The sequence below is a fragment of the Lissotriton helveticus genome, chromosome 2_2 (genome assembly GCF_964261635.1).
Source record: "Lissotriton helveticus chromosome 2_2, aLisHel1.1, whole genome shotgun sequence".
NCBI lineage: Eukaryota > Metazoa > Chordata > Amphibia > Caudata > Salamandridae > Lissotriton > Lissotriton helveticus.
Genome location: NC_136060.1, coordinates 145662744 through 145684443, shown reverse-complemented (window position 1 = coordinate 145684443; position 21700 = coordinate 145662744). Strand labels below are relative to the sequence as shown.

The 21700-nt window shown below is 43.6% G+C and overlaps 1 protein-coding gene across 1 annotated transcript in view; it reads right to left on the bottom strand.

The window, feature by feature from the left end:
* COMMD8 (COMM domain containing 8) overlaps positions 1 to 13351 on the bottom strand; it is a 129377-nt gene extending 116026 nt beyond the window's left edge. The window contains exon 1 of the mRNA XM_078678230.1: positions 13198 to 13351. Within this exon, the coding sequence (XP_078534356.1) occupies positions 13198 to 13299 (102 nt within the window). The 5' untranslated portion in view covers positions 13300 to 13351. The remainder of the gene's footprint in view (positions 1 to 13197) is intronic.
* Positions 13352 to 21700: the final 8349 nt, after the last annotated feature.

Below are 21700 nucleotides of genomic sequence, written 5' to 3'. Positions count from 1 at the left end.
TCAGACAAAGATTGTGCATAAAGTACCATTGCCCCCAGTCGAAGTACCTAGTGTGTCATGGAGAAAATTGGCAATGGACATAATTGGTCCTATGGAGAACCTAGAACAGCAGAAGATATTCATGATGGTACTCATCGACTACAGCTCCCATTGGATAAGATATAAGTTTGTAACACACACTACTACGAAAATCCTCATTGAATTTTTGAGTGACTTATTCAGCTGCGAAGGAATTCCCCAATCTTTAGTCACAGACAATGGGGTACAATTTGTGTCAGGAGAGATAAAAGAATTGCTAAGCAAATTGGGAATCACACATGAAAAAACTGCATTGTATTGCCCACGGCTAATGGCCTTGTAGAAAGGACGAACCGCATGATTAAAGACAACATCCAATTAGTCATGGTTAATAGTCATGATGTAGACAAGTTCTTACGCGAGTGCATGTGGTCTTACCACAACTCCCCCAACCTAGTAACTGGAATCTCCCCTTCTGTATCCCTCAGGGGTAGAGAGCCTTGCACCAAGATGAACCCCATGTGGTTGGGTGGAGGGAGGCCAGTTCACACAAATGCACCCCTCATCAGTGAAAGAAGGAACAAACACCAGCTCAAGTATAAATGTTGGTATGACTCTAAACATGCTGTCAAGAAACAGGATTGGAAGGTTGGCGATTCTGTAAGAATTAAGATACCGACCAGAGAAAAGATAAACCACAGCAAGTTCTACCCCACACACCAAGTGACTAAGTTTAAGAAAAATGTGGTCCAATTTGATAACATTCAAGTCTGGAGAGGGGATAGTATTGTAAAATCTGATATCAATTAATACATGTATGCCTACACATGTACAGTTCTCAGCCTTGGTACCTTCCCTTCCTTTCCCTTTTAGCCTCATTCCTTGCCTTCCTTCCTTCTTTCTCTCTCTTCTTCTTTCCAGTGCTCTTGCCTTTCCTTACCCCTTTCCTGTGTAGGGAGATGTGTTGTAGTTTCTCCTTCTTTCCTCCTGCCCCTTGGTACATTCCCTCCTCCCCTCCCAGTCAGAACGTTCCTGGAGTTTGATTTAGAATGTTGCCTGTGAGCAACTCATACCGAGAGTGGATGACTGACAATAATAACGCACTTTCCTTACCTGCTTCCTCACGCGTCTTTTTTACATCAAGTTTGTCTTACTTTGGTTGCAATATGTATTGCATCTGTTTCTTCCTCATCATCGGGAAGTGGTTGCTCTAGTGGGTTTAGTTCTCTGTTCGACAGACATCGTGTTTAGATCACGGAATAACTGTCAAGGTTTTATGCAAAGGTTATATACACACTTTTGGGAATATTCCTTCAAGCTTGATTAACCAACAGGCAATAATAGGTTTTTCGCCTACTCAGGCGTGGCAGAGTTTTTTCCCCACCTACTCCAGACGTCTCTGGGTTTTGTAAGTAGGGTCTCTGAGAATAAGAACGACTGAGCTACTCAGATTCTACTGTTGAGTAAGTGCGCATGTATTTTACCTCATTGGGCAAACCATGTTTGACACATTGGGCCACATGTAGTGTAGTTCCGATAGTACCCTTTCATGCAGGACCTAAACTGTGTACGGATAACATATACTGTGGGCTTGGTGGCAAACTGAGTCGGTGCGCCCCCACCGAATATGTCAGCCTATGTTTACGCATTAGCTAGCTCGCAGTGCTACTAGAATCTCCTGTTATCAGAGAGATTAGTTTGTGCAACTTCAGAACATAATAACCTCAGACTTGTGGAAACAATATACTACTTCTCACCCAGTCACTCGTGCTTGCTTGTTTTCTCTCAGAGAGATTCACAGAAGAAACAGTCGAGCATGTTTACAATAAGAAATTATTGTACCGTTGATCTTCTCATGTACAATAAGTGCGCTGCTACAAATGCAATACAGTAGCAGAGATGTAGAACCAGCAGTACAGTGAATAAATAGGAATAGTATTGTTCTACCATTTTGCAATAGTCAAACACATACATGAATATGAAATGCATTTATAAAATAAAGTTCGTACTCCTAAGATGCCTGTCTACTTGTACCCAAGTGTACCTAGCATGTGCGTAGGTGGGAAAGAGCTTAAGTCTAAGTGCTTAAGCCTAAGAGCCAAGAATCGCACAAAGATTTAGTCGAACCCCCATACCTGAATAATGAGAGCATGTTTAGCCTTTAAAGTCCGCCTTTGACGTATTACTCGAGTATAGTCCGGGAAGATCATTATTTTTGAATTGTCATGGCGTACTTCTCCTAGTCTTCTGCTTCCCTCAGGATCCTATCTCTATCTCGGAAGTTTAAAAACCTTGCTATTATTGGTCTTGGGGGTGCACCAGGTGGGGGTTGTGCGCTCACTGCCCTGTGCGCCCTTTCCATCACAAAACAGGTGGAGAATTATTCTAATGTAATAATATTTTTCAGCCATGTGGACAGGAAGTTTGCCACACTTGCCTGTTCGATCCCTTCAGGAAAGCCCACAAATCTAAGATTGTTCCTCCAGGCCCTATTTTCTGCATCATCGATGTGCCAGAGTGCGTTTGTGCTGGCCTGCCGGAGTTCTGCTATTCCTGTTCGCATCCCCTACAGCGCCTCTTCAGTTTCCACAATACATTTTACAGCCGTACCTACTTTTTTAGATACATTTCTCAGGTCCTGGCACAATAGCAATATAGCAATACTTCGAAACCAACCTCCCTTATTTTAGTTTCAAATATCTCTCTGGAGGCTTGTATGGCCTGGAGGAGCATGGCCATGTCTGACAGCGAGGGTTGCTCCGTTTAAGGGGGGGGGGGGGGGGGGGGGGGGTGACCGGCTTTGTATAGCGATCCATTTTTCCCTGTCGCGTGTGTTTGAGTTCTTTATCTCTCCCCATCTCTGGATGCATGCGCGGGGAGAGGGGGACGGTGCCCCCTTGGATGGTGCTGTGGTATATTAGCTTTCTCTTCACTCTGCTTTGGTGGTGTGTCGCTTGGGGAGTTTTGGGGGCTCGTGGTGATCAACCCCAAACCCTTTGTCTTCGCAACAGAGGCCCATCATCCCCTTTTGTATCGCTTTGTTCGCAACAGAGGCCTGACATGGCCGCTGCGAATGCAGCTTCCTCTACGTCTCTGTGCAGTGCCCCTCACTCACCGTCGTACAATGGCACGGAGTCGCTCGTCCCTCCAGGTGCCGCGCTCGGAGTCCCAGGTACCGCTAGTAGATATTTTGTCTTTCCTCCTTACATTGGGCAGAGAATTGGTGATGATTTCCTCCAGCCACGTCACTCCTCATTCAGACCACAGGGATATGCCATCTCTTGGGCCCTTTTCCGGTCTTCGGTTTCTCTCCGTCCTGGGTCGAGGAGGGGTATGTTTTCGACTCCAGCGTTGTCCTCATCGTGTTAATGCAGGATTTGGGACGGATTTATTGCTCCGGCTGGAGCTCTGCAGAGACACGTCTCAGAGGCGCAGAAGTTGGACTCTGTGTCATTCAAGTGGCCATTGAATGTGGTCTATTCATTCCCATTCTGATGTTCCCAGGGTACTACAAACGTTTAGGGAGGACAGAGCTTTAGTCCTTGTAATAGTCCCAGGGCGGGAGAGATGTCCTTGGTATCCCCGAATGTTGGAGATGGGGTCAACCCCGTTGGGTGAATCTGGTTCAGTCGTACCCTCTAGTGGGTACTCCCCTCCGGTAATCACCCATTACTACGGAGGCTTTACTCCGCATACCATTACTTCGCAAGCGTTACAAGGCATGCGATGTAACAACGCATAGCCTTTACTACGCAAGTTGTTACATCGCAGGCGTTGTCACTACGCATGCGTTGTAATGGGTAAACAATGGCGCATGGGAAGCGACGCTGTAAAGGCTGACCCAGATGAGCGCACACAGGAACCCACCACCCACCCTCGATTCAAGGCCTGTTCTGCCAGCTCCGATGCAACATCCAACTCCCAGGCTCAGGGCCTAAAATGAGAACTGCACACTTGTGTACCCCTTCAGGGCGACAGACAGGCCTCATCAGCCTTGAATGCTGACTACACTGGATGGGAAATGCTGGAACATTGAAAGACGTAGGGAGCATTAAGGTGAAGGTAAGGGCACTGTCTTAATCACCCCCCCCCCATACCACCTCTTGTTGTGCCAGCTCCGACGCAACATTCGACTCCCGGGATCAGGGATAGGGAGAGCAGCCCCCGTTGTCATGGAGAGAGAGGGGCCATGGGTGCAATGGAGTCCCGCATAGGGCTCCTCACCTACGAGGAGGACGTCAGGAGGGGTAAGCTGGGGGCGTTTTCCTAAGGGGAGGGACGTGCAGGGGGTAGTTTTTTTAAGGTTTTAGGGTGGTGTAGTTGTGTTTGTGTAGTGTAGTGTAGAGTAGAGTAGTGTATTTGGGTTTAGGGTAGTGTCGGGGGTAGTGTTTGGGAGTAGAGGTAGGACTATGGTAGGGGCAGGGTCGTGCTAGGTGTAGTTTAGGTTTTAGGGTAGTGTAGTTGTGTTTGTGTAGTTTAGAGTACTGTAAATGGGTTTAGTGTAGTGTCGGAGGGGCATGAAGGGTAGTGTTTCAGTGTAAGGAAAGGACAAGGGGTAGGGGCTGGGTCAGGGTCGTGCTGGGGGTAGTAGTTTAGGGTAGTGTTGTGGTGTTAGTGTATTGTTGGGTAGTGTTTTAGGGTTTAGGGTAGTGTTGGGGGATCGTGCAGGGTAGTGATTTATTTATTTATTTATTTATTTATTTATTATAACACTTGTAGAGCGCGAACGAAGGCCCTTAGGCATCTCGGCGCTAGATAACTGAAATGTTTTCCCATAAAGACACCTAAAAACTGGAATGGTTCATCAGATGTTAAAAAGCCAGGTTTTAACGCTTTTTCGGAAAGACCAAAGGGAGGAGCTGGTCCTTATCGATAGAGGGAGTGTGTTCCACAGTCTTGGTGCAGCCACCAGAAATCGTCTGTCACCCCAGTTGACTGTTTTAGTGCGGGGGACCACCAGATCAAGGGAGCTAGAGGATCGCAGTGTTCTAGACGGACAGTAGGGGATTAAGTTCTGGGTGAAGAACGCTGGTCCGGCATTGTGTAAGGCCTTGTATATCAAGCACAGTGCCTTAAACTTTATCCTCTTTTTTACCGGAAGCCAATGAAGTTGTCTTATAGTTGGTGAGACCGGTTGAAATTTCGGAATACGCCCTAGTAGCCTTGCCGCTGCATTTTGTATAGCCTGCATTTTGGCAAGCACTCTCTCCTGAGCACCCAGAAACAAGGCGTTACAGTAATCTAGGGTGGAGAGGACCAGAGCGCTCACCAGGGTTTTAGCAAGATGTTCAGGCAAAAAGGGCATGATTTTCTTGATGAGCCGAAGTTTGTAGAAGGCAGAAGAGGAGATCTGGTTGGCATGAGGTAGGAAATTCAAACGGTTGTCAAACATGACACCCAGATTCCTAACTTTGTCAACTGGGTCTGGAGGCTGGCCCATGGACGAGGGCCACCATGAAGAGGACCACTCTGGGGAGAGATTGCCGAAGACTACCACTTCAGATTTCTCGGAATTTAATTTCAAGCAGTTGTGGGCCATCCAACTGCTGATTGCCTGCATGCCCTGAGTAAGCATGTTGGCTCTTTGTGGCCCATCGTTCTTGACCGCTAGGACCAATTGGGTGTCATCAGCGTAGGACGTCAGGCTCATCCCGTGTGCCCTGATGACTTTGGCAAGGTCCGACACATAAATATTAAAGAGTGTCGGACTGAGGGATGAGCCCTGAGGAACTCCACAAGGTAGTGACAAGGGAGAGGATTGAAAAGGTCCCACGGTGACAATCTGGGTCCTATTAGCCAAGAAAGAGGCAATAAGATTTTTGGCATTGCCTCGGATGCCCATTTTCTCGACACGGTCGACCAGGATAACATGGTCGACCGTGTCGAAGGCTGCCGATAGGTCCAGTAGAATCAGGATGGCCGAACCTCCTGCATCCCGGATGGATCTAATATCATCCGCCGCCTTGACCAGAGCGGTCTCAGTGCCATGACATCGGCGAAAGCCAAACTGCAAATCATCCAGCTTTTTATTCTCCTCTATAAAGAAGGAGAGTTGGGTATTCATGTTTTTTTCCGCTATTTTCGCCAAGAGTGGCAAGCTGGCAATAGGCCGATAACTTTTAGGTTCTTCTTTATCTAGATTAGGTTTCTTAAGGAGCGGTTTTATAATTGTTCTCTTGAGGATATCCGGAAAGATACCCGTAGAGAACATGGAATTGCAAATCTCTGTTATGGATGTAAAAACTACATCCATGATGGGCCGCATGACCTTCAACGGGCACGGGTCCAGAGCCGATCCTGATTTAATGGAAGCTATAGTGTCTAGTACCTGTGGGCCTGTGACATCACTGAACTGGTGAAAAACAGGTCCATCTAGCTGAACCAAGGCATCGTGAGAGCTAATGGTAGTATTAGCAAAGATTCGATAAATGTCGTCAACCTTGCTAAAGAAAAACTTAGACAAAGCATCACAGATCATTTGAGACGGAGGGGGAGTAAGATCAACAGAGGAGCCGGCAAGCTGTTTGGTAGTTTCATATAGACATTTGTTGGAGTTTTGTGCAGATTCAATTTTTTGGCAGTAGTACATTTTCTTGGCTTCTATAATGAGATATTTGTATGAGGCCACTGACTCTTTGTACAGGACTTTTGACTCCTGAGAGTAGTCTTTCCTCCAGTGTCTCCCTCTGTTACGGCACTGTTGTTTTTGTTTGCGTAAAACATCCGTATACCATGGGGCCGAAGGGGTGGATCTGTTCCGTGAGCGTTGCTTAACGGGAACCAGATCCTTGGCTGCTGAACTTACCCAGTTGTTGAATTGGGAAGTAGCAGTATTAGGGTCAATAGATAACAAGGGAGTGGTAGCTGTAAGGAGATTTTTAAACCTACATTCATCCATATTCTCCCAAGCCAGATATGATTGACGAGGGATAGAATTCGAATGATTGGATGGAGGGTCACGTATTTGTATCGCTGTCAGAATGAGATGATGATCAGACCAGGTTAACGGGAGTATTTGAGTAGCTTGAAAACCTGTAGCATTGGTAAAGATGCCGTCTAATATGTGACCTCCATCATGCGTGGGGGCGTGAACCAGGGGGGCAAGGCCAAATGTAGATAGATCAGTTAATAATGTTGCTGAATCAGGGTTGTCAAGGTCGTCAAAATGGAAATTAAAATCACCCAAAATGGTGAAGGGATTGTCTAATGCAGATACTTCCAGCGTCGACCTAAATGCATCGATAAAATCAGTTCTTGACCCTGGGGGGCGATAGAGGAGAATCCCTCTAAAAGTGTAGGAAGGAGATATTTTAATAGCAAACTCAATAGCTTCACAAAAAATCTGTGGGATTATAGTGAACCTTACAGTGTAAGTGTCACGGGCAATAATGGCGATACCACCTCCCTTTTTCTTAATTTGCCTATCTAGCCTGTGGGTAGTATATCCCAACGGGGGGCTGTAGGGAGCGGGCTGGGGGAGGGTCGTGCAGGGGGTAGTGATTTAGGGTTTAGAGTAGTGTTGTGTTTGTGTAGTGTAGTGTTTGGGTAGTGTTTTCGAGTTTGAGATGTGTAGGGTAGTGTATTTGTATTTAGTATTTAGAGTAGTGTTGGGGTAAATATCTGTTTTCATTACTAGGCAAGTTTTTAGTATGCATACATTTACACTTGCAATGTAAAGGTATGCGAACTAAACACTTGCATAGTAATGGGAATTGCTAAGTAAAAACATTGAGGGAAAAAACTGCGAAGTAATGGTATGCGAAATAACGAGTCATATTCCTCCCCTCCCTCTCTTGCTGTTACAACTTCAGGCTTGGCTCGGCTTGGCTCTTGAGAGGATAAATCTATCAGGTATGGGAAGTTCTTTCAAGGTGGTAGAATGAATCCAGAACTCCAGATGTCCATCTACATTTAAGGCTTATTCCAGGCAATGGAATTCCTTTGTGAAATGAAGCAAGGATAGAGGTTATGGGTGAGTATGTGTACAGCTTGTAAAGATACTAGATTTTTAGTCAAAGTTTCACGTTGAGCCTTGCCACTAGTAATTTTTCATGCCCAGTGGGCAGCAGTAAGAGCTTTCATAAATCCTCAGTTGCATCATCTGGATCCACTGGTGTCCAGACTTTTGAAAGGCTTTTACTTAACAGATCGATGCGGTTATATCCTTCTACATCTTGGGATCTACTTGTAGTATTGAGACCTCTCCAGCTCCCACCTTTTGAACCTTTGGGGAAGGTGGCTATCAAGTTTTTGGCACTGAAGGTTGGGTCACTGGTGGCCACTCCCTTAGCTAAAACAATAGATACATTTGGGGCATTTTTGAAGTCGGAACCTTTTCTAAAGGTCTTTCAGGACAAAACTGTGATGAAACTGAACCTGAGGTTCTTACCTAAGATCCCTTGTGCCTCGTGTAGATTGAGAAAGGTAATTCTTCCAGTTTTTTTTCCTAATCCCCAGTCTGAGGAAGAATCGTCCTTACACTTGTTAGGTGTAAAGAAGGGTGTTTTGCCCTAACCAGAAACAAGTGAGGATTTCAGGAAGGTTGAAAGCATATTTGTCACATATAGTTCCATAGGTAATGGTCTACAACCATTCAATTTGACTTTGAGTAGATGGATCAGGAAACTATTCTTGAAGCTTATGAAGCTCTAGGGGCTGAGTTGGGTGGCCATGTTCAAGAAGTGTTCCTACCTTGTGGACAGATTTTAAAGGGTTTTCAATAGAGGAATCTGTAATACAGCTACCTGGGCATCACCTCACACATTTATGGAGCACAACAATCTGGTGTTGGGAGGCAATACATATATTGAATTTGCTTCTACTGTGTTGAACGCAATTTTTAACCAGTACTTTGTGAATTTAACAAATGAACTGCTTAGATAGCACAGTCTGTTAATTTACAACTCACAATCTTGTGTAAAATATGTATATGGCCATAAAGCCAATTTTTGGTTTGGTATCAGCTTAATTAGTTACGCCTACGGCGAGGAAAACAGATGAAAAGGTAATGCCCCGGTTACTTACCAGTAATCTCCATTACTTCAGACTCAAGTTTTCCTCACCACAGTCAAACTTTCCCATCCCTCACTGCCCATTCTTTTTCAGCTTCATTTGTTTTGAGGCATGTTAAGGGACAGGAGAATGAAAGAGTGGGACTTCCTTTGGTATTACTATAGAGGGAATGATGTCATGAGTCTTCTTAGGGAGGGATGGACACAATTAGAGTGTTTATTCCTGCTTGAAAGGTTCTGTCTATAGGAGCTATTGCTCAATTAATTACAAGTGTAGTGAGGAAGATTTGGACTCAGAGTAATGAAGATTAAAGGTAAGTAATCAAGCTATACATACATACATATAAGCCTACATCCTTTATTAGTTTCTGATGCATGCAGATAATCCGTACACATTTATGGTAAAAGTGTGCCAGTTTGCTTCATGGTAGCTGTATATCATATTCCCTGCCCTGAGATTTTGTGCTACATTTCAATATTATCAGGTGCACTGTTTATTAGGCTGAATAAAAGCAAAGCAATAATACAATTCTCAGAACGCATTAAGTAGTCATACCCTATTTTGCGATTAGAAAGAGGCTGTAGGGATCTCAGTTTTCCCTGGTCGATGTGAGAGTTCATAAACCAGCCCAGGTTTTTGCATTACATTCAGTGATTTGTAGCTCCATTTTTCTTGAAGTCAGAATTTCAAGCACTAGAATACAAGGAAAAAAATCAGGGCTTGATGAGCACAGGAGTGGCCAGTGCAGGTAAGAGGGGTGGTGGGTGGGGAGAAGGGGCGGTGACTCGGCAGATGACAACGAGGCAAAATGAAATAATATTTGTCGCTCCCCTCACCACCCCACCTCACCGCCCCTACCTGCACGGGCCTCCCCTGCATGAGCAACTCACACATACAGCTTGGAAACGTGAGAGCTGTAATGGTGTCCTGTACATGTGAAGGAAGGACAGAACAATTACCAAATGCACACCAATATACAGTACAGAAAGAGATGTCTCAATGGGCATAATATAGTACAAATGACCAAGTTCAGAACAGAAAGAGGGAAGCGAAGTTGTGCGGTTCCTCTTTAATTGTATGGATGGCCAGCCGACACGTGTTTCGTCGTCAAGCGGTAACAATGCTTGTACGACTCATCAGGGCTGTAACGCGATGAAATAGGACCATAGGTCGCTAAGCCGGTGATACTTCCGACCCGGCCCCTGCTCGAGACCAGGTTAATGCTTGTCGGTGATTGATGCTCCAAATTTCGAGAGTTATGCAGTTAGGGCACGCTTTGTGTTTCAGAAACAGTGCTCCAGGCGATTATGGTGGATACGAAGCCACAAATGAAATACAGCAAAGCCTCTGTTTTCGTGTGTTTCAGAAACAGTGCTCCAGGCGATTATGGTGGATACGAAGCCACAAATGAAATACAGCAAAGCCTCTGTTTTCGTGGTGCTTGAATGTCTGGGTTGGACGATCCGTAGTGATGGTCCAAGGTTCTAGTACTCGCACAAGTGTGTGCGTTCAGAGATTAGAGCGAGCTGCTGATGGCACGGTCTGCGGGATGTGTAACTCCTCACAGCGGTTCCGTACCCGGAACCGCTGTGAGGAGTTACACATCCCGCAGACCGTGCCATCAGCAGCTCGCTCTAATCTCTGAACGCACACACTTGTGCGAGTACTAGAACCTTGGACCATCACTACGGATCGTCCAACCCAGACATTCAAGCACCACGAAAACAGAGGCTTTGCTGTATTTCATTTGTGGCTTCGTATCCACCATAATCGCCTGGAGCACTGTTTCTGAAACACAAAGCGTGCCCTAACTGCATAACTCTCGAAATTTGGAGCATCAATCACCGACAAGCATTAACCTGGTCTCGAGCAGGGGCCGGGTCGGAAGTATCACCGGCTTAGCGACCTATGGTCCTATTTCATCGCGTTACAGCCCTGATGAGTCGTACAAGCATTGTTACCGCTTGACGACGAAACACGTGTCGGCTGGCCATCCATACAATTAAAGAGGAACCGCACAACTTCGCTTCCCTCTTTCTGTTCTGAACTTGGTCATTTGTACTATATTATGCCCATTGAGACATCTCTTTCTGTACTGTATATTGGTGTGCATTTGGTAATTGTTCTGTATTTGTTGAGCGTGTGCCCTGCACACTCTTTAGAGGGGTTTAGGGCCTTTTTTCCCCTCACCTTCTTGCACCCAGACCTAACCATTCTCTACACTTACGTAAGCTGTGCGCCCAGTATTTCCCTGAACTTCTAAAAAACCCGAGTTCCCCATAGCTTTAATGTGAAGGAAGGAGGTTACCCATAGAGAGGCATAAGTGGATGAGGGAAGGTGACCTTAAAAACATCTATTCTACTCGACTCAGTGTCTGTACCGTGGGGGTGCTCTTTAAATGGACGCAGGGAACAGCACCTTCCGGACCTGGTATTGAATGGGTCACAAACAAACACTGGATAAACTGATTTCTGCAATGTTTTTATCAATTACCTTGCTATATTTTTAAGTCGGTGGGCGTTTACATGCTTTATATTATATGTGCAGTTTATGTATGGTGCATATGATTTGCATAAAATGTAATGATACTTCGTAGAATCGAATATACTGCTGTAGTGGGTATATAAAAGTGGTCTATCTGGGTTGTACTCAAAATTTGATTGTGGGTAACAATATGTGCTTATTTGTCACACTGCTTGAAGTAAAGGGTTTTCAACAAGCACTGGGCTTGCTTTACCAATGGGAAGTAGCTAGATCACCTCTTAAGAGCCACTAGAAGTATTATGTACACTACATTCCTTAGGAGCAGAATTTGAAACTGTTTCTTTCAACAGGTTAACAGACACAAATTCAATGCCAAAAATCTTAACCTAGATATATTCCTTAAAATCTTGCATGAAAAATCGACCTTCAATGAAACTTTTACTTACTTTCAATCCTTATGTTTTTTGAATGCATCTCTGATTCCCTTCTACGGGGTCCTACTGTACATAAACTACTGTAAATCTCACACCTATCCGTCTTAATCTCTTGGCTATTTAGAGTTATTCCCAGGATCGCCACACCCAGGGCTTTAATTGGGCCGGGTCGCACCGGGTCTGAGCACCAGTAGTTTTTTCAATGAGGCCTCGAAACGGGTCTCTATCATGCTCTATTTTGTGCCCTGGCACAGGCGGTCATTGTTTTTTTCCGGACTGCAGTGACAGCATGCACATCAATGTGCGCACGCTCCAGCTGCTTATTTCTCACTAGTGGAGAAGTTAGAGCATTACGTGAGCGTTGTAGGGGAAGGGGAAATCCTTCAGAGAGTCATTTTCTCACTTGATTTCCCTTCTCTTTCTGAAACTCAGGAGCAGCAACATTGTCCTGCTGTCACCAGGGCTTTAAGTGGAAGCTGTTTCAATTCCATATATAACAAGCCATAGTTGCTGCTTATTAACTTATGCAACTAACAACCATTGACAAAGCCAATAGTCCTGGCTTGTTTTTGGTATGATGTTTTATATCATTTATCTGGATGCAAAGACAGAAACAGCAAAGTGCAAGTCAGGCGGCACACTATGCTAAGCACAGATTGTTAGCGTAAAATTGTAAGCCACGCCGCTTTGAGAAGACCCTCCCTTTTTTTTCATCCCACACCTAATCAGCGCCTGGATACCCTCACAGTTGATAAGCTGGTGCACTAAAAATCTGCCTACTTTACATAGGATTTATGGGAACCAAAACAATATCTATCAATTCAAGCAAGCAATTACTTCTCACATAGTCCACTGCATTCATCACATCTATATCAATAATGTACCTCAAAGAAACTAGAGCATACATGCCAGCATTTAAAAAAGCGGGATATTTAAAAAAAAAAACAATTGAGATGTTGTATTTCCCCCACTGACCTAGGGATGTAGTAAGCGCGACATAAAAGCAATTTAAACATTTAATCTAATATAGTGGCTGCATCCAATACTAACAACTGCCATGAGATTCTTACGATTTTTTAAGAGGGTCATTCATTTTTAACAAAAAATGGCATGAAGTTATCTTTTTCAAGCCGAAAATGTTATGCAATTTCATAGAACACTGTTACTTTTCCATAGTGACAAACAGAACACTACACACAGGATTCAGTTGTCCTTTCCCTTTCTCCCTCCCTCCCTAGGCAATCTCACCTGTGGGCTCTGGCTGACCGGAAGCTTTTCCAATAGCTGCAGCATCCCTGCGATACCCAAGTAACAGCTGCCTAATTTCCCCTGCCCCGCTTCCTGCTTCATTCTACTCACGTGACAACGCACGTACAGTGCAAACTCTGAGCGTGCTGCACGGACAGCTGCCGCGGTCCCACGGTTCGTCACTCTCTGGCAAGCATAGAAGCTTAGAGACAACGCAAAAGAGGCGGCCATGTTGAAATGGCGCAGAAACCGTTGTCAAACGTTTGCTTCACCGACAGGGAAAATCAGGCACCTACCGGACCATAAAGATCTATGTTACTAACTGGTTGCAAGAAAATCAGTGAAGACCTAGAACTCCGGATACTAATTTATACTTCGTTTATACTACCGTATAATGCCCCAAGTCATACATGCCAACATTTCAGGAAAGCAAAGTGGGAGGTTTAAAAAAAATAAAAAATCGGGAGAATGGGGCTTTGACTCGGGTTACTGGCATGTATTGGCTGGTGTGCTTCTATAGGATCGGACAATTGAAACGCAAATGCCCGTTTTTTTTTCTTACCTTTCAGAAGCATGGAGCATATTGGCAGGCAGAGAGGGTGATACAAGTGTTGGGCACTGGCCTGGCAGGTTGTTGGCAGTGCATGCACCCCCCACCCCCCCTGTGGCAGCCCGGGCTGAAACAGTCCCCCCCCCTACTTCGCAGGTCATTAAAAGACGATTCCTTTGTTAATGACGCTTTGTTGATTTTTCACACCTTCGAGAGCCCCTGCATCGCCACTCTTTGCTGGAAGAATTAGCACTTTACACAATACCAAGCCCTGTCAGCTGAAACCCCCGAGGAATCGGGTTTTTGCTTTTAGGAATCGGGAGGCGGGAGACTAGCCTTCAAATCGGTAGTCTCACGCCTGAATCGGGAGGGTTGGCATGTCTGCCCCAAGTAGATGTATCAAAGTAACAGTGACAAGGCAGAAACACATGAAGCAAAAATATTAGAAGTATTTACATTATGAGAAATGTTGTTTAGACGAATCCTGAACTCACCCACTTGCCTCCACTTTTCTGCATCACATATCAAAGCATTGCTCGACAAGCACGACATTAGAGGCATAATTGAGTCAGCGCTTCCTTTTCCCCCCCAAGAGGCAGCATTCTGAGACTGAGAAGTTTAAACATGATATGAAAATGCTGAAGTGTAGTATGCTAGTATTTAGTGTATTGTACCTTTCCTAGTTATCTCCCTTGCTGCTCAGCCAGTGTGAGTGTGCTTGGAATGTTGGTATGTGTAATGAGTGAATGGAATGTTGGTATGTCTGTGTGTGGAGTGGCAGTTGGAGTAGATGGGCTGAGCGGCAAGGAAGCTGTTCCTGGTGGGGCTCTCCCTTTGGGCTTACTTACCTATGATTCTTATGCTTGATACTTGCATCCATCTAAGATAGTATCAATAAAGCATACAACTTAAAGAATACCTGTAGCTTCATTGGTCTTATTACATTTGGCGACGCTGGGAAACAACCTACACCTCAAGTAACCCCATGTAATTTGGAATGGAAGATCATCAAGCAAGATAAAGGACATTTTAAAAAAAAGAAGAAAAAGGCAACTTAAGATTTCTGGCACCACGACAAGAGCCCCACCAGTGACCTCCATCGGTCGCCCACAACGGTATTGTGCCAGTTTCTATCTGTTGTCTTTCTATCTTTCTGCACACAGCTGAAGTGTGCCACTGCTTGATGGTTTTGGTATTGTAACAATCTATATTTGCTGTTTGACTGCCTGCTGTCATGTGCGATGTCCCAGTCCGTGAATTGAGGAAGTAAATTCTTAACCGGATTTAAAGAAAATAACCTGATTTAAAGAAAATAAATAGAACCTGAACCGGAATCAAAAGTCAGCTGTAATGAACTAAATCTAAGTCAGTTTCAAGTTTTAATATGACTGGGGGCTGTTTGAGAGCCTCGTGATTCGAGGTGAAAGACATATTCCCCCTTCTTCAATTGTAGCCGTGAGTAATGTTGCTGCCATCTACTGGAGAAATTATTACTTTTTAATTTACCGGCACAATTCACGAGCACATCTTCTGTTCAAGTCTGTTACAACGTGCGACAGTGGATTTCAGCGCAGGAGCTGTTTTGTCGGCTGTGAGGACGAAATGAGGGGCAAGTCTGTTGATAAGGATGTCAACTTCGATAATTTTGAACCTGGATGACATCTTTGTTATTTTTGGGCTGATTGATTAATTTTTATTTTTAATTATTTGCCAATTAGCCTTGTTATCGCAAAATTGCCGGTTTAACTGTTAGCTGTTTTCAAAATTAAATAGCGCGTGTGTCCTGGCACGCGATATTACCGGCATTGTCATGGTGTGAGGTCATCTGGTGCTCTCCCCAGACCCCTCGTCCTGTCTCTTCGTTCTAGGCCTGCTGCTCTATTTCACTAACGTGCCTCGAGCCATCCGGCTCAGCGTCAAAAACGTGCCTCCATTTTGGATCTGAGAGGAACTTTTCGTTTATGGATGGAATCAGTCCGGTGTCTGCTGTTTTGTGTTATATCATCTACAGGTGTTTATGGATTTCATCAGTCTAAGGAGGTACATTCTTTACATTTTTTCTTTAACCAGCAAACGTTCTTCTTGAATCGAACTTAAATTCTTGAAGAGGCCATCAAAACGAAGTAGACTAATGTTATTGATTTGAATCAATAAAAAATAAATCGGCGAAATTGAAGAAAGTGCTTTCAGGCTGGTTCTAATTCATCAGATTATTCCGTCTTCCTTGCAGTGCAGTCAAGCATATGTTTATTTTAAAGTGTACAACTGAGTGACTTGACAATTCAAGAATATGTTTATTTTAAAGTGTACATCTGAGTGTCTTGGCAATCTTTGAATATGTTTATTTAATAACGTTCTACTTAGTGACTTTACAGTCTATATAGTGACTATCACTTGTGCTTTTTAATATGGATAGAACACCATTTTTGGGCATAATGTTTATTTGCCTAATTGTATTTCTAACAAGCATTTATTTTCACAGTATTGTAATTTTCTTTGCTGATTTTCTTCGTGAATGTATTTAGTGTAATTCACTGTTTTTATGCACATCCTTTTAATGGTAATGTAATGGTTTTCATTCATTTATTAGTATGAATATTTTCAAGTGGAATTTTGTTACTGTTTTATTTAGTGTGACGGAGGTTACATTTATTAATTTTGTTTCCACCTGTGTAATAAGCACTGTGATGTTTATTTAATGTGCGTATTTTGGGGAAGTGTTTGGTTTGGTTATAGCTTCATGGCTATGTGACATTACACCGTCAAGTGAATTTGTCACCTATTTAAAAAAAAAAAAAAATGATTTCCCCGCAAGTTTTAGTAAGGATACTAAATATGCATTGTAATAGCTTATTGGCTATGTGGCCTTACACCGTCAAGTGGACTGGTCACCTATTTTATTTTAAATGATTTCCTTACACCATATATTGACAAGTTTGGTTAGGACGGTGCCATGGTCTAAAGCATATGTTTTTTTAATAGCCTACTGGCTATTTGTGTTATTCCACTGTTGAGTGGATATGTTTTACATACATAAGTTTTGATGGCCGACAAGCTATTCGATATTCCACGGGAATATCTTACTTGATGTATGTATTTTATTGTTTATAAGATAAGTGATATTGTAATATCACCTACAGTGATTCTACGTCTTTTCTTTAGTTTTCAGTTGAATTATTTATTTCACTGTGTGTAGAATCTACTGTTGTATGTTCCTGACAGTGTGTGTTTTTCACTCTTTTTCGGATTTTTTCGTATGTGATTTCACACTTCTTTACTGTCCTGTTGGAATAATTTTTAAAATCTAACTGAGTGTTATCATAATCATCTCTTCTTTTCATTATCTCTAGTCTCTCTAACTTGGATTTTGTGTTGGATCGCGACCAACCTTTTTCTTTGTATGTGGGAGTACTTTTTCTTGTTCTTTTCATTATTTTACTATTTTCCTTCATTAATTGATGTTCACTGTTTGTCATCTGCTTCCTAGTCTGGCCAACTGGTTTGTCTTGATGGTAACCCTGATCTCAAGTTCTTGTTCTTATTTTTGTCTTGCTACTTATTTTCCACATTCTCCTTCTTATTCTTGCATTCTCTTGATTTATTCTGCTTCTTCCTCTAACCTTTCTTGCGAGTTGTGTCTTTGATTGTATTTATCTAACGTCTTGCATTTAATATTTTCTCCGTTAAAAAAAAAGGTAAAATTCATTTATTTAATGCAATGTTTTTCCTATGTTTACTGATGCTTTATGCTTTGGACTTTCATAATTCTTTTGTTGTTGTTTATAAGGGGGAAGGTATGTAGTATGCTAGTATTTAGTGTATTGTACCTTTCCTAGTTATCTCCCTTGCTGCTCAGCCAGTGTGAGTGTGCTTGGAATGTTGGTATGTGTGATGAGTGAATGGAATGCTGGTATGTCTGTGTGTGGAGTGGCAGTTGGAGTAGATGGGCTGAGCGGCAAGGAAGCTGTTCCTGGTGGGGCTCTCCCTTTGGGCTACTTACCTATGATTCTTATGCTTGATACTTGTATTCATCTAAGATAGTATCAATAAAGCATACAACTTAAAGAATACCTGTAGCCTATTGGTCTTATTACATGAAGAATGCCAACCATGCAGTATGGCTTTTGCTAGAAGAGGTGGCTCACGTGGCTACTAACTGATCTGTACAACTGTGGGAGGTTTTACCATAAAGCATCGCAATTTGGGCTAATGCTAACTCGAGTTGTGTTTACAACATAGCTGCTAGGGTTTCAGATTGCTATGTGTGACATTTTCAAAATTGTTGTATAATTATGAGTGACATTTCAACGACTATGAGTGACACTTTCTTGCAAGCAAAATCAAGCAATGAAGATGAGGGAAACACATAAATATGAGCAATTACACACATTTGAGCAACAGAGATTTGCAGATTTATGTGTGCAGTGTGTTAGAGTGGGGGTTTGCTGATTTGCATGTGCAGTGTGTTAGAGCGGGAGTTTGCTGGATCCAGTAGCGGCTCCTGGAGGTAGTGCTGCCGGGCGGTGACGCAGGGCAGGGGAGGAGCAGGGTGGGGGTAGTAAACTCCGGATTATGGCAGAACTGAGGTAAATATACAAACAAATAAATAAAACAAATTTCTTGCGCGGACTGCATCGACAAATGTGATGCAGCGCTCGCAATGAAATTCGTTTTATTTTTTTATTTGTATGCTTACCAACGTTCGGCCATAATCCAGAGTTTACTACCCCTCACCCTGACCCTCCCCGCCCTCCGTCACAACCCGGCAGCACTCCCTCCAGGAGCCACTACTGGCTGGAACTCACTGTACAGTGTGTTTAGAGGGGGGATCAATCAGAGGAAAGATTACATCCGCATAGGTTAGACTATTGTTAGGCACTTTAGCGGTCTGCAAGTCGAGCAGGTTGCTTTTTAAAAAATGTTATTGCTCGTTTAAAAGAAAATTGTATTGCTTGGTATTTTTAAAATAATGTTACTTGCTCCTTCTTAAAATCATGTGGCACCTTACCTAATAGTGGAACAGCACCTCTTATGCCCGTAATCTCCCCGGTCCACCGCAGTCATTAGCGGGCTGTTTGTGTGGAAGGAGATACCGGCCTAACCACCAGGGGTGACTCCCTTCCTGCTAGGGACACTAAGAACCCCCATTTTGTAAACATAGCGGTCTAGTTCTTTTGCAGCTCCACAACGAGACAAGAGAATAAAAAGGGAGAGATGGCGCGAGCGCGCAGATCAATCAGAGGAAAGATTACATCCGCATAGGTTAGACTATTGTTTGGCACTTTAGCGGTCTGCAAGCCGAGCAGGTTGCTTTTTAAAAAATTGTATTGCTCGTTTTTAAAAAAAATTTTATTGCTTGGTATTTTTAAAATAATGTTACTTGCTCCTTCTTAAAATCATGTGGCACCTTACCTAATAGGGGAACAGCACCTCTTATGCCCGTAATCTCCCCGGTCCACCGCAGTCATAAGCGGGCTGTTTGTGTGGAGGGAGATACTGGCTTAACCTCCAGGGGTGACTCACTTCCTGCTAGGGACACTAAGAACCACCACTTTGTAAACAGAGCGGTCTCGTTCTTTTGCAGCTCCACAACGAGACGAGAGAATAAAAAGGGAGAGATGGCGGGAGTGCGCAGATCAATCAGTGGAAAGATTACATCCGTATAGGTTAGACTATTGTTTGGCACGTTAGCGGTCTGAAAGTCACGCAGGTTGCTTTTAAAGAAATTGTATTGCTCGTTTAAAAAAAAAATTGTATTGCTTGGTATTTTCAAAATATTGTTATATGCTCCTTCTTAAAATCATTTGACACCTTACCTAATAGTGGACTGCACCTCTTATGCCTGTAATCTCCCCGGTCCACCCCAGTCATTAGCGGGCTGTTTCTGTGGAGGGAGATACCGGCCTAACCACCAGGGGTGACTCACTTCTTGCTAGGTACACTAAAAACCCCCATTTTGTAAACAGAGCGGTCTAGTTCTTTTGCAGCTCCACAACGAGACGAGAGAATAAAAAGGGAGAGCTGGCGCAAGCGCGCAGATCAATCAGAGGAAAGATTACATCTGCATAGGTTAGACTATTGTTTGGCACTTTCGCGGTCTGCAAGTCGAGCAGGTTGCTTTTTAAAAAATTGTATTGCTCGTTTTTAAAAAAAATTTTATTGCTTGGTATTTTTAAAATAATGTTACTTGCTCCTTCTTAAAATCATTTGGCACCTTACCTAATAGTGGAACAGCACCTCTTATGCCCGTAATCTCCCCGGTCCACCGCAGTCATTAGCGGGCTGTTTGTGTGGAGGGAGATACTGGCCTAACCTCCAGGGGTGACTCACTTCCTGCTAGGGACACTAAGAACCGCCACTTTGTAAACAGAGCGGTCTAGTTCTTTTGCAGCTCCACAACGAGACGAGAGAATAAATAGGGAGAGATGGCGCAAGCGCGCAGATCAATCAGAGGAAAGATTACATCCGCATAGGTTAGACTATTGTTTGGCACTTTAGCGGTCTGCAAGTCGAGCAGGTTGCTTTTGAAAAAATTGTATTGCTCGTTTAAAATTTTTTTTTTTTATTGCTTGGTATTTTTAAAATAATGTTATTTGCTCCTTCTTAAAATCATTTGGCACCTTACCTAATAGTGGAACAGCACCTCTTATGCCCGTAATCTCCCCGGTCCACCGCAGTCATTAGCGGGCTGTTTGTGTGGAGGGAGATACTGGCCTAACCTCCAGGGGTGACTCACTTCCTGCTAGGGACACTAAGAACCGCCACTTTGTAAACAGAGCAGTCTAGTTCTTTTGCAGCTCCACAACGAGACGAGAGAATAAAAAGGGAGAGATGGTGGGAGCGCGCAGATCAATCAGTGGAAAGATTACATCCGCATAGGTTAGACTATTGTTTGGCACTTTAGCGGTCTGAAAGTCACGCAGGTTGCTTTTAAAAAAATGGTATTGCTCGTTTAAAAAAAAATTGTATTGCTTGGTATTTTCAAAATAATGTTATATGCTCCTTCTTAAAATCATTTGACACCTTACCTAATAGTGGAACTGCACCTCTTATGCCCGTAATCTCCCCGGTCCACCGCAGTCATTAGCGGGCTGTTTGTGTGGAGGGAGATACTGGCCTAACCTCCAAGGGTGACTCACTTCCTGCTAGGGACACTAAAAACCCCCACTTTGTAAACAGAGCGGTCTAGTTCTTTTGCAGCTCCACAACAAGACGAGAGAATAAAAAGGGAGAGATGGCGCAAGCGCGCAGATCAATCAGAGGAAAGATTACATCCGCATAGGTTAGACTATTGTTTGGCACGTTAGCGGTCTGCAAGTCGAGCAGGTTGCTTTTTAAAAAATTGTATTGCTCGTTTTGAATTTTTTTTTTATTGCTTGGTATTTTTAAAATAATGTTACTTGCTCCTTCTTAAAATCATGTGGCACCTTACCTAATAGTGGAACAGCACCTCTTATGCCCGTAATCTCCCCGGTCCACCGCAGTCATAAGCCGGCTGTTTGTGTGGAGGGAGATACTGGCTTAACCTCCAGGGGTGACTCACTTCCTGCTAGGGACACTAAGAACCGCCACTTTGTAAACAGAGCGGTCTAGTTCTTTTGCAGCTCCACAACGAGACGTGAGAATAAAAAGGGAGAGATGGCGGGAGCGCGCAGATCAATCAGTGGAAAGATTACATCCGCATAGGTTTGACTATTGTTTGGCACATTAGCGGTCTGAAAGTCACGCAGGTTGCTTTAAAAAAAATTCTATTGCTCGTTTAAAAAAAAAAATTGTATTGCTTGGTATTTTCAAAATAATGTTATATGCTTCTTCTTAAAATCATTTGACACCTTACCTAATAGTGGAACTGCACCTCTTATGCCTGTAATCTCCCCGGTCCACCCCAGTCATTAGCGGGCTGTTTCTGTGGAGGGAGATACCGGCCTAACCACCAGGGGTGACTCACTTCCT